The sequence below is a fragment of the Nerophis ophidion genome, linkage group LG08 (genome assembly GCF_033978795.1).
Source record: "Nerophis ophidion isolate RoL-2023_Sa linkage group LG08, RoL_Noph_v1.0, whole genome shotgun sequence".
Classification (NCBI taxonomy): Eukaryota; Metazoa; Chordata; class Actinopteri; order Syngnathiformes; family Syngnathidae; genus Nerophis; species Nerophis ophidion.
In genome coordinates, this window is record NC_084618.1 from 848,700 (window position 1) to 860,683 (window position 11,984).

At 41.8% G+C, this 11,984-nt stretch overlaps 1 protein-coding gene across 1 annotated transcript; it reads right to left on the reverse strand.

Moving 5' to 3' along the window:
• Nucleotides 1–553: 553 nt before the first annotated feature.
• On the reverse strand, nucleotides 554–11,984 carry LOC133557163 (ras-related protein Rab-20-like). The gene is made up of 2 exons (XM_061907412.1): nucleotides 11,558–11,984; nucleotides 554–1,666 (listed from the first exon to the last, which is right to left on the reverse strand). Exons 1-2 carry the CDS (start codon nucleotides 11,745–11,747, stop codon nucleotides 1,095–1,097), a joined length of 762 nt encoding a protein of 253 aa, XP_061763396.1. The 5' UTR covers nucleotides 11,748–11,984; the 3' UTR covers nucleotides 554–1,094.

Here is an 11,984-nt window from a genome sequence, read left to right on the forward strand (position 1 = left end):
GGTCGTCTTCTTGTATCCATTCTAGAGCAGTGGTTCTTAACCTTGTTGGAGGTACCGAACCGCACCAGCTTCATAAGTGCATTCACCGAACCCTTCTTTAATGAAATATATATATATTTTTTTCAAATTCAAGTCAAAGTTTATTTTTTACCGGTGCCCCAAATGAGCCATGCGCAAATATCACCTTGTTCAAAGAACAAAACCAACACAGTGCATGAACTCACAACAAATTACACACCTGCAAATCAGTGTGACTTCTGATTCTCCATACGCCGATATGGAGAAGTTTATATTTGCACGAGGAATCGGGTGTGTCTCGACCTCCGCGGCGGAGGGTCCGTCGAATCCCTGAGGCCGACTCACCGAACCCCGAGGGTTCGATCGAACCCAGGTTAAGAACCACTGGTCTAGAGATTTAAACATGCAAACTAACCAGCAGGTGGCATCAAAGGACTTCTCCTCAAGCAAGTCTGAGCTTTTCTTCCAGTCATTCACACACCACTGACTGGAGAGCTGCAGAAAGACCTGTTTGAAAAAACATTGTGTCACCAAGTTTGTTAGCATGTCAGCAGTGTTTAATTTCCAGATAAGTCGGTGAACCGTCAGCCAGTTAAGAGGATTTGCTGATTTTGAAAACATTACAACATATTTTTTGTTGCCTGCTATTCAGGTCGATGTGGTATTAAACATACAGTAATACAAATACATCCATGATTATCTTATTATAGTTGATCAAATGAGTCCAAGGGCTGTCATTTCATGGAGACTGTCGCCAACTGCAAAATAAAAATCTTTATTTAGTCATATTCAAGCAGGGTTTGTCTGTGCCGTTAACATAATATATAGTACATATCAACGCAGGTCACAGGACGTTTCATGTGATGAATGAAAGTATTATTAAATGTATCAAATAGTGCAAAGTGCCACCTGCAGGACGATGAATGCTGCAAGCTTTGAAAAAGATGACCAGATGGTGCTAAAGTGTCTTGGTGGCAGCAGACATCTTTGGTTGTCGTCTGGCTTCACAGTGTTGGGGTTTCTCCTTTACCGCGTATACTTAAGTGGTAGCATCAGTCGTTAAAACCTGAGGGGTCCTAGCAGCAGGACAGGTGGCCCCGCTTGCCCCTGCACTCTTGCAAGTCCACGGTGGAAGACTCCTTGTTCTCGTTCCTCTTCCTAAGCATGGATGGCAGCAACAGGTCAAACAGTGTTTCGAACACAGCGTCCACGTTGTAGCCCGTCTTGGCGCTGGTTTCGAAGCACATCTTCTCTCCTGGCAGGCTGCTCCTCTCGTCCACGCCCTTGTAGCGAAGAATTCTCCCGTAGAAGGCCACGGCGTCCTCGCGGCTAACCTGCTTCTGGAGCGTGACGCCTGGGAAGAACAGGGGCGAGGCAGGAGGTGTGGGGCAGGCAGACAGGGCCTCCGATTGGTCCTCCTGGAATTCCGTCGGCTCCTCCTCTTGACACAGCTGAGCTGTATTGTCCGTGAGGTCTGCCTTGTTGCCTACTACGGCGTAGATGCAGTCGTGGTTGGCAGTGTCCGTCAGGGACAGGAAGCGCTCCTCCAGCTCGGCAAGGCTCTGCCAGTTTGTGACGTCGTAGGTCAGGATGACGGCGGCGGCGCCACGACAATACATGGAGCCCAAACCGTGGAACTGTTCCCTGCCTGCGAAAACATGGCGAGTGTAAAGTATCGTGGAACATGTCAAGTGCAAATTAAAACTTTTGTGCAACAGTAAGACTGACTATACACACTTACTTAGGTCCAAAAGGGACCCACTCATAAAAGTCACACAAATGTGTTACGTTAAAAGCTTGAATTATTTTAACAACTTCAGATCTATCTATTGATGTAACGTTTTTTGTTGTTTTTGACTTAACTTTTATGCATTATTTCTACAAAAAAAAGATGCATAGTGGAATATTTGAGGTTTGGAAATTACAGCCTTGAATGGGACAACATTGATTTTAAGACAGTAAACCAGTGGTGTCCAAACTACTACAGTATCTTTAATTTGGCACACATTCAAAAAGTAAATTGGTCGGCAGAGTGTTTACATACTAAATTTACATGTCTAGTGTATTAATAGATGATTATTTGCCAGCATCTTGTGGACAATGTGAGTGACTCAGACAAGAGACCATGAATTGCATGCACTCATATGACCAAATCCAAACAACCTCCTCTAGTCATGGCGTAGAAAAAAAACAATTTCAACCAGCACAAAAAGTCAACATGTCATGCAACACAATCTTTTCAATGAACTTTGTGGCTATTATGAAAACCGCTAAGCACCATAAAAAACTCCAAATGACACCCATTTAAATCCATTGCAAGGCATGATTGAAAAATGCAAAAACCTCTCTCCACGCTTATCCATGTTTGCCGCATTTTAGCTGCTTGATATTTCAAATGATTACAAAACTTTAATAATTATGAGAGACAAGAACACAAGTCTTGTTTTTTTAGAATCCTCAAGATGATTAAAAAAACTTTTGCAAAATGCAGCTAATGGGAGTCACCGTTCTAGTCTTCAAAGCCATCTAAAACAACTTCAAAACCCTCCATCACCGTTTTGTATACACACTGCAAGTAGACACATACATACATACATACATATATATATAAATATATATGTATATACATATACACACACACACACACACACACACACACACACACACACACACACACAAACACATTGCATTTTGGTCATTTTATGCATTCCCAGACCTTCTTCCTTTAGCGTATTTATTTCCATTTCTATTGCAGCATACTTCCAACTTCCACCAAAAAATATGTGTTCCTACTTCTGCAAAACAATGTGATGTTGTAATAATGGCAGACTTGGTGACAGAAAAAAAATACAACTATTTCTGGACATATTAGGATTTTCCAACCATATATTTTTGAAGCTGAATATACATAGGATGAACTATTGGTTATCAAGGCGAGCACAAACAGACGGAAGCTGAGAGAACAAGGTCGGCTTGACTTGCCCGTATTAATATGGAACTTGGAGCCAAGCTATGCCGATATAAATGGCGTGCTTACCCAAAGTCAACTTGGAAAAACTCCCCCGACCAGCTGGAACAAACAGACAAGTGTCCGTCAAGTGAGTCACTATAATATTGATCATAATACATGCAGCACACCATGCATGTTGTTACAACTACATATGATGTCGAGCTAGCAGTGTACAAACAAAACGTGAAATGTGGGGTAATATTTTGCAGATATTGTAATATGATTGTTCATGTTTTTCACTCAGTACGGATTAGTGTCCTATCACATTGTGTTGTCCATTACAAAAACTCAAAAGCCATTCAGCTGCTGATGCAAAACTAGCTTGTCTTTTGCCGTAGCTAGCTAACGACTAATTCCGTCCCAAGGCAATATGCTATACGCAAGAAAAAGAGTTCCTCAGTATTTGCTCTTACAATAACAATGTTGCTATAGCTTGGTTATTATAAAGGTTACGGAATGTAAATGAAATATTGTTGGCAGTTTTTGGATGCATTTTTAAGTGATTTAGCGGCAGAATGGATTGTTCCCGTTAGCTGCGTATATATATTATATATTTTATTCTAACAATATTGCAGTTAAAGGCCTACTGAAATAAGATGTTCCTATTTAAAAGGGGATAGCAGGTCCATTCTATGTGTCATACTTGATAATTTCGCTATATTAGCATATTTTTGCTGAAAGGATTTAGTAGAGAACATCGACGATAAAGTTAGCAACTTTTGGTCGCTAATAAAAAAGCCTTGCCTTTACCGGAAGTCGCAGACGATGACATCACCGGTGTGAGGGCTCCTCACATCCTCACATTGTTTATAATGGGAGCCTACAACAGCAATAGCTATTCGGACCGAGAAAACAATAATTTCCCCATCAATTTGAGCGAGCATGAAAGATTTGTGGCTGAGGATATTGATAGCGAAGGACAAGAAAAAAAATAAAATAAAAAAATAAAGTTTAAAAAAAAGGCGATTGCATTGGGAGTGATTCAGATGTTTTTAAACACATTTATTAGGATAATTCTGGGAAATCCCTTATCTTTCTATTGTGTTGCTAGTGTTTTAGTGAGTTAAATCGTACCTGATAGTCGGAGGGGTGTGTCCACGTGTGTGTTGATGCCAGTGTCTGAGGGAAGTCACGGCAGCTGTATGGACGGCGCAAGCTGAAGGCGATGAGAAAATTCCTCCTTGCTCCTTGTAAGAGGCGACTTTTTACCACAATTTTCTCACCGAAACCTGCCGGTTGACAAGTGGTCGGGATCCATGTTCGCTTGACCGCTCTGATCCATAGTAAAGCTTCCCCTCCGGGAATTTTAAACAAGGAAACACTGTGTGTTTGTGTGGCTAAGGACTAAAGCTTCCCACCTCCATCATTCTACTTTGACTTCTCCATTATTAATTGAACAAATTGCAAAAGATTCAGCAACAAAGACGTCCACAATACTGTGTAATTGCGCAATGAAAAGAGACGACTTTTAGCCGCAAGTAGTGCTGCGCTAATATGTCCCCTCCAACTCAAGACATCACGCGCACGCGTCATCATAAACGTCATCATTCCGCGACGTTCTCAACAAGAAACTCGGCGGGAAATTTAAAATTGTAATTTAGTAAACTAAACCGGCCGTATTGGCATGTGTTGCAATGTTAATATTTTATCATTGATATATAAACTATCAGACTGCGTGGTCGGTAGTAGTGGGTTTCAGTACCCCTTTAAAAATAATGCAATTATACAAAAATACATATATTTCACAACTCCCTGGGAAAAATGTCATACCGCTTTGATTGATTGATAGAAACTTGTATTAGTAGATTGCACAGTTCAGTACATATTCCGTACAATTGACCACTAAATGATAACACCCGAATAAGTTTTTCAACTTGTTTAAGTCGGGGTCCACGTAAATCAATTCACGGTAACCTTCAAACTGAACAATCCTATCACATAAAAAACACATGTAATGCCCGTTTGGTGCATATAGTTTAAACAGTATGAAAGTGCTTTTCCTAAACCCTGAAGGCAACAAACACACTGTTTAGTGAGACGGTATCTCTCTTGTCTTTCTTTAGGGTAGCGGGGGTGCTGGAGCCTGTATATCACACACATCCATCCATCCATCCATTTTCTACCGCTTATTCCCTTTCGGGGTCGCGGGGGGCGCTGGCGCCTATCTCAGCTACAATCGGGCGGAAGGCGGGGTACACCCTGGACAAGTCGCCACCTCATCGCAGGGCCAACACAGATAGAAAGACAACATTCACACTCACACTAGGGCCAATTTAGTGTTGCCAATCAACCTATCCCCAGGTGCATGTCTTTGGAAGTGGGAGGAAGCCGGAGTACCCGGAGGGAACCCACGCATTCACGGGGAGAACATGCAAACTCCACACAGAAAGATCCCGAGCCTGGATTTGAACCCAGGACTGCAGGACCTTCGTATTGTGAGGCAGACGCACTAACCCCTCTGCCACCGTGAAGCCCTCAGATATCACACACAACAACGCAATAATAATGAGTGGGACCGGAGGACACAAATCTTAGCAACATTAGCATAGCCATGTTAGCAAAAGTGCTAACATCACTCTTACATTTTTGACAGCACCATGCTAGGTTTTATGCTGATAAAAACTCAATGAGCATATCTAACAGCTCCCTGCCTGACAGATAGTTGGCAGAGCTCCAAGTTTTCTATTAAGATGCGTAGCAAAGCCTGCCTTAAGCTGTCCTCTGTGAGGTGGTGGGCACCCTATGTGGGCTTGATGAGCCCACACAGGGTGGGCTCATCAAGCTACAGGTGGGTCGGAGACAGTATCATCTCCATGAGGAAAGTATTTTTCCACTGATTTCAAAAGTGAGAGATTTTTCTCACGTTTGGTGCTCAGAAACCGCCTGTAGGGCAGGGGTAGGGAACCTTTGGCTCTTTTGATGACTGCATCCAGCTCTCAGACTAATCTTACTTGACATTGCTTAACACAGGGGTGCCCACACTTCTTCTGCAGGCCAGCTCATTTTCAATTGACCAAGTTGAGAGGATCTACCTCATTCATATATATCATTTATATGTTTTTACTTATGAAACATACGTTTTTGTTAACAGATTAAAGGTTTTTAATGATAATGCAATAATGTTTAGCAAATATAGAATCCTCTCTTTCATGAAGACAAAAATATAAGTTGGAGTATTACCTGATTCAGATGACTTGCATTGATTGGAATCCGACAGAAGTGCGGATAACGTCGGCATTTTCAAATGGAGGAGAACAAAAGTCCTCCTTTCTGTCCGATACCATATGAAAGTGGTTAGTTTTTGGCATCATTTGTCCAGCTTCCATACTCGTTTTTATACACTTTACAAGAAATCCATTAGCTCCGTAGCTTGCTAGCTTGTGCACGCCAGCTTTCTGAGACTCTTTTTTTGTTAGCGCAGGCAAGAGGAAGCAGCGCTTTTATTGTGAAGACAGGAACTGTGCAGTCGGTCTTTGACAGCAGGTACGGCGCGAATGTGTTGAAATAAAAAGTGTTTCTCGCCTTCCTGTCTATCACTTTTTCTTAATAATGAGCTCGCAGCAGCCAGTGTCAACTCACAAGACTCTCAGGTGTCGTGAATGTCAATCAAGTGACGAAAGTGACGTCTTGGTGAAGATTGATGATCGCTAATTTTTAGGTCTGGTTTTTTTTAAATGCCTGGCTGGCGATCGACTAACACGCCTTGCGCGATCAACCGGTAGCTCGCGATCGACGTAATAGGCGCTGTCACGCCAAATTTCTTCTCCCCTACAAAAACCTTCCCCCCCATTTACTTCCGGGGTCATGATTAATACAGACATTTTTTTAACGCTATATTATAAAAATATAACGCTATATTATAAAAATACAGACGTTTTGTTAACGTTATATTATAAAAAAAAAAAATTTACAAACACAAGCTATGGGATGACGCATTTACTTCCGGGGTCACGTTTCCTCTTATGTCATCCCATAGCTTGTGTTTTTAAATTGTTTTTTAAATTTTTTTATAATATAGTTTTAATAAAACGTCTGTATTTTTATAATACAGCGTTATATTTTTATAATATAGCGTTAACAAAACGTCTGTATTAATCATGACCCCGGAAGTAAATGGCGCGGGGGGGGGGGGAAATCACAGTGTTAAAAATTATGTTCAAAATATAAAATATTCTCATGCATTTTAATCCATGCATCCATTTTCCACATGTTCAAGGTTGCGGCTGACTCAGCTAATCCCAACTGTCTTTCGAGGTGCAGGAGGGTCGCATTAATGGCAAGAAGTATTTTATTTATTATTGGTTAGCTTCACGGAAACAATGTCATTAAAAAATATATGTGAATTATTATACTCTAAAAATGTTGGTCTTACTTAAAAATGCACACATTTAGTCTTATTCAGTGTTAAAAAATACTATATGGTTCTCCCGGAAATACATTTTAAAATATTTGGCTTTCATGGCTCTCTCAGCCAAAAAGGTTCCCGACCCCTGCTAGGGGGAACATATTACCTTTATAACGTATTTTAAAAATCACTTGTGCGTGAAAGGGCACAATAAATAGTTTTCTTGGTATTTATTTACCCTGCGGTCTTCAACGTTTATCCTTGCTATGACGCTCCTAAATGTGTTTGCTAAGCTACTCATGTATGAACGCCTGTGCCAAGTACTCTCATGTTGTAGCACGACGTGAGAAATGTCAGCGGTTTCAACACAGCAAAACTTTTTATTGTTGGGAAGGTTGCCCAATGAATGCAACCACAATGACCATAAATTCTAACAATGTGCCGAGCAGAGGGTATTTCTCTGAATACAACACACTAAGAGGGAGTACAATATTGAGCAATCCTCATATTTGTGGAAAAAGCCTGAAGAGACATAAGGACTTCTTGTCATAGTCTTGTCAGGTGACTCAAGAGGAACCTTAATCAAACACGAGGCTCTCAAACTCAGCTGTTCAAAATGAACAACATTTTTTCTAAAAAGCTGATTTGATTGTGTTCAAAAACGTCCAAGACTTTTCCCGTCATGATCTAACATTTAAAACAAACACTAGAATGCGCAGACAGTTTGAGTGACTCAGCAAACTGTTTCTTATCTAAGTGTTTTTGTTGTTGACATATTTCAGACAAGCAGCAGCAGTCCGGCTATAATGATTCACGTCCTAAGCAGCACGGACAGTAAACATCATGAAGGAACATTATTATCTTTTAGATTAGTTCTCACAAAGCTTGCATAATCAATTGTGTGGTGACGGAAAAGCGGACAAACGTCCTCTTGTGTCGGACTGCTGAGGCGGAATTTGTCACGGAGCTTTGAAGGCAGAGATTATTTCACCTATTATTCACTTTTCCATTTGTGTTTACTCAAAAATTGTCCAGTCTAACTAATGCGGTCCCCTCCAAGGTTTCTTATTGTATCCCATTAGGTTGAGTTTTTTCTTGCCCTGATGTGGGAGCTCAGCTGAGGATGTCATTGTAGCTTGTGCAGCCCTTTGAGACACTTGTGATTTAGGGCTAAACAAATAAACTTTGATTGATTGAAACTTTGAGTTCAAACCCTGTTTTAGGGCATTGGGGGGGAATGTGACTGTAAAGTCACCCACAACATAAAAGGATTCACAGAAGCAGCACTACTACAGCATATTTTGAGATTGTTTTGTTATTATGTTTGACCGTTGGCTTAACTTCTTTTTACACCTATGAGGAAAATAAATATTGGATGGGGAAATTAGTTTTGATAACAAATTGTACCGTCCGGTTCGCTACTTCAGTGTTTTCAAACATTTTTTGCATTGAAAAAATTCAGACGCACACCACCAGCAGAAATAATTAAAAAACGAAAATCAGTTGACAGTAAAAAGTCGTTTTGGATATGACTTTAAACCATAACCAACCATGCATCAGTATAGCTCTTGTCTCAAAGTAGGTCTACTGTCACGACCTGTCACATTACACCATGACTTATTTTGAGTTTTTTGCAGTTTTCCTGTGTGTAGTGTTTTACTTCTTGTCTTGCACTCCTACATTGGTGGCTTTTTCTTTTTTTGGTGTTTTCTGTAGCAGTTTCATGTCTTCCTTTGAGCGATATTTCCCACATCTACTTTGTTTTAACAATCAATAATACTTAAGTTGTTTTTATCCTTCTATGTGTGGACGTCTTTAATTGTCATGTCATGTTCGGATGTACATTGTGGACGCCGTCTTAGCACCACAGTAAGTCTTTGCTGTTGTCCAGCATTCTGTTTTTGTTTACATATTAGTCCATAGCCTGGTCACCTCTCGTCTGGACTATTGCAACTCTCTCCTGTTTGGTTTCCCTTACAAGTCACTTCACAAACTTCAGCTTCTCCAGAACTCTGCAGCCCGGTTAATCAGCAGAACCCCTTCAATCCAGCACATCACCCCTGTTCTGCAGCAACTCCACTGGCTACCCATCAAACATCGTATTCACTTTAAAATAATTCTCCTCACTTTCAAAGCCATCCATAACCTCTCTCCATTATATCTCTCTGACCGGATCCATGTCGCCACGCCCTCACGTTCCCTAAAATCCTCTTCATCCATCCATCCATCTCACTGTCCCCTTATTTAAACTGTCCACCATGGGTGCCCGAGCTTTCAGCCGCTCTGCCTCACATCTTTGGAACTCATTACCACCAGACCTTTGCAACTTGGACTCAATATCCCTCTTCAAGTCAAGACTCAAAACACACCTATTCCGGACTGCTTATTCTTTGTAATCATCCTATCTTATCTCTCTTTGTTGTTATTATTGTTGTTTTTATCCAATTTGATTTTATTGTTTTGATTTCGTACGGTGTCCTTGAGTGCCCAGAAAGGCGCCTTATAAATAAAATGTATGATCATCATTATTATTATTACTTTGTAGCCAGTTCAGTTTTAGTTTTGTTCCGCATAGCCTTCCCTAGGCTTCAATGCCTTTTCTTAGGGGGCACTCACCTTTTGGTTATTTTTGGTTTAAGCATTAGACACTTTTTTACCTGCACACTGCCTCCCGCTGTTTCCGACATCTACAAAGCAATTAGCTACCGGCTGCCACCTACTGATATAGAAGAGTATTACGCGGTTACTCTGCCGAGCTCTCGACAGCACAAACACTAGTGATGGGTTGATGAGGCGTCATGTAGCGGTAGGGGGTGGGGCGGTGGCGTGGTTAAGAGGGGAGGAGTATATTTACATCTACAATTCACCAACTTGAGTATTTTATATATATTCCATATATATATATATATGTATGAAATACTTGACTTTCAGTGAATTTTAGCTATATATATTTATTTTATTATATATGTAAATAAAAGAAATAGTTGAATTTCAGACGGCACCTATCAAAGACAGTAATAAAAACACAGTTGTTCTACTAACTGTACTCAATAACCAGGCGAGGTGATGAAGTTACGTCTCTTTACTGTGGGCTTCAGAACAGACTCCCTCACTTACCGTCAGGAGCACAACGCCACGTAAATCGTTGGCCAATCAAAAGGCAACCCCATAACGCAGTAGCCAACATTCACCAGGAGATGGCAACAGACAACATAGAATCACTCTATTACAGACGACGTCGCCATCGCCGTAACTTCCTCGTTCTTCTGCTTCGTCTCCTTGTGTGTGCAGTTTTTTATTAAAATCTGTAGATGTTGTAACATGATTGAGCAGGCAAGCTGTTTATATAGTGGAAAAGCGGACGTGAAAACAGGCTGTTCCCACTCAGGTCGGCATGGAGCTGGAGAGGGCGATTTAGCTCGGTTGGTAGAGTGGCCGTGCCAGCAACTTGAGGGTTGCAGGTTCGATTCCCGCTTCCGCCATCCTAGTCACTGCCCTTGTGTCCTTGGGCAAGACACTTTACCCACCTGCTCCCAGTGCCACCCACACTGGTTTGAATGTAACTTAGATATTGGGTTTCACTATGTAAAGCGCTTTGAGTAACTAGAGAAAAAGCGCTATATAAATATAATTCACTTCACTTCCAGGTCCGTCTGAAATTCGGGAGATTTTCGGGAGAAAATTTCTTCCAGGGGGTTTTCGGGAGTGGCGCTGTATTCCGGGAGTCTTCCGGAAAATCCGGGAGGGTTGGCAAGTACGTATTAAGGTGCGGGCTGCAAAATGACGTCTCACGGGCCGCAATTGGCCCGCGGGCCGCGTGTTCGAGCCCCCTGCTCTATGAGCTCGACGCATGCGCCGATGCATCGGTGTTGCCGGACCCGTCACTAACCGACACTCAAAAACAACACGTAATTTGCAGACTATATTTACTGGTTGGCAAAAAAATATTTTTAACCCAAATAGGTGAAATTCGGTTGTATCTCACGGCACACTAATGTGCCACGGCACAGTGGTTGAAAAACACTGGTCCACTTGACATGAAGGTACGACCTCCATCCAGACTGAGGTCACATGCTACTTATTACCTCAGACCATAAGTTATTGGGCCAACACAACAAGCAAGCTACGGTACTTTTAGATTCTGACAAAAACATGTTTGTTTGTTTTTTTAAAGGTAATATTACCTGCAGTGTCCCATATGGATACGTTGTAAGGTCCCCACTGTTTGAGAAAGAACGCCCCTCCGACCGTGCTGATGGTGTCTGTGAACTTCCGCTCCGTGTACCTGTGGAGCAGCGACGTCTTGCCCACATTCATGTCTCCCAGCAGGACCACCTTCACGTCGGGCTTCCTCATCTTCGACGACTGGGGCATGTTCTCCGTGTGTTACCGTCCAGACGGTGACGAATAAAAAAAAGAGAGCGAGCTAGTTCGTAAGAGTCGCCATGTTTTTCAAGTGGCCAAGTATAAAATGGTGGCTGTTGACGGTGCGCTGTTTCATCCTCAAAATCAGAGCTGGGTGACTTTTCGTGAACTTTTCTAGAAGTGAGGTGAAACGGGAAGTGAAAACGAGGAACTTTGTCCTCAATCACGCCTCTCAGGTTCAACATC

Bases quoted from the DNA above. Each gene is read 5' to 3' on its own strand.
- LOC133557163 (XM_061907412.1), bottom strand. From the start codon at position 11,747: ATGCCCCAGTCGTCGAAGATGAGGAAGCCCGACGTGAAGGTGGTCCTG. The intron at 1,667-11,557 runs GTAATATTACCT...ATGTTTTCGCAG, and splicing joins ATCCATATGGGACACTGCAG to GCAGGGAACAGTTCCACGGT.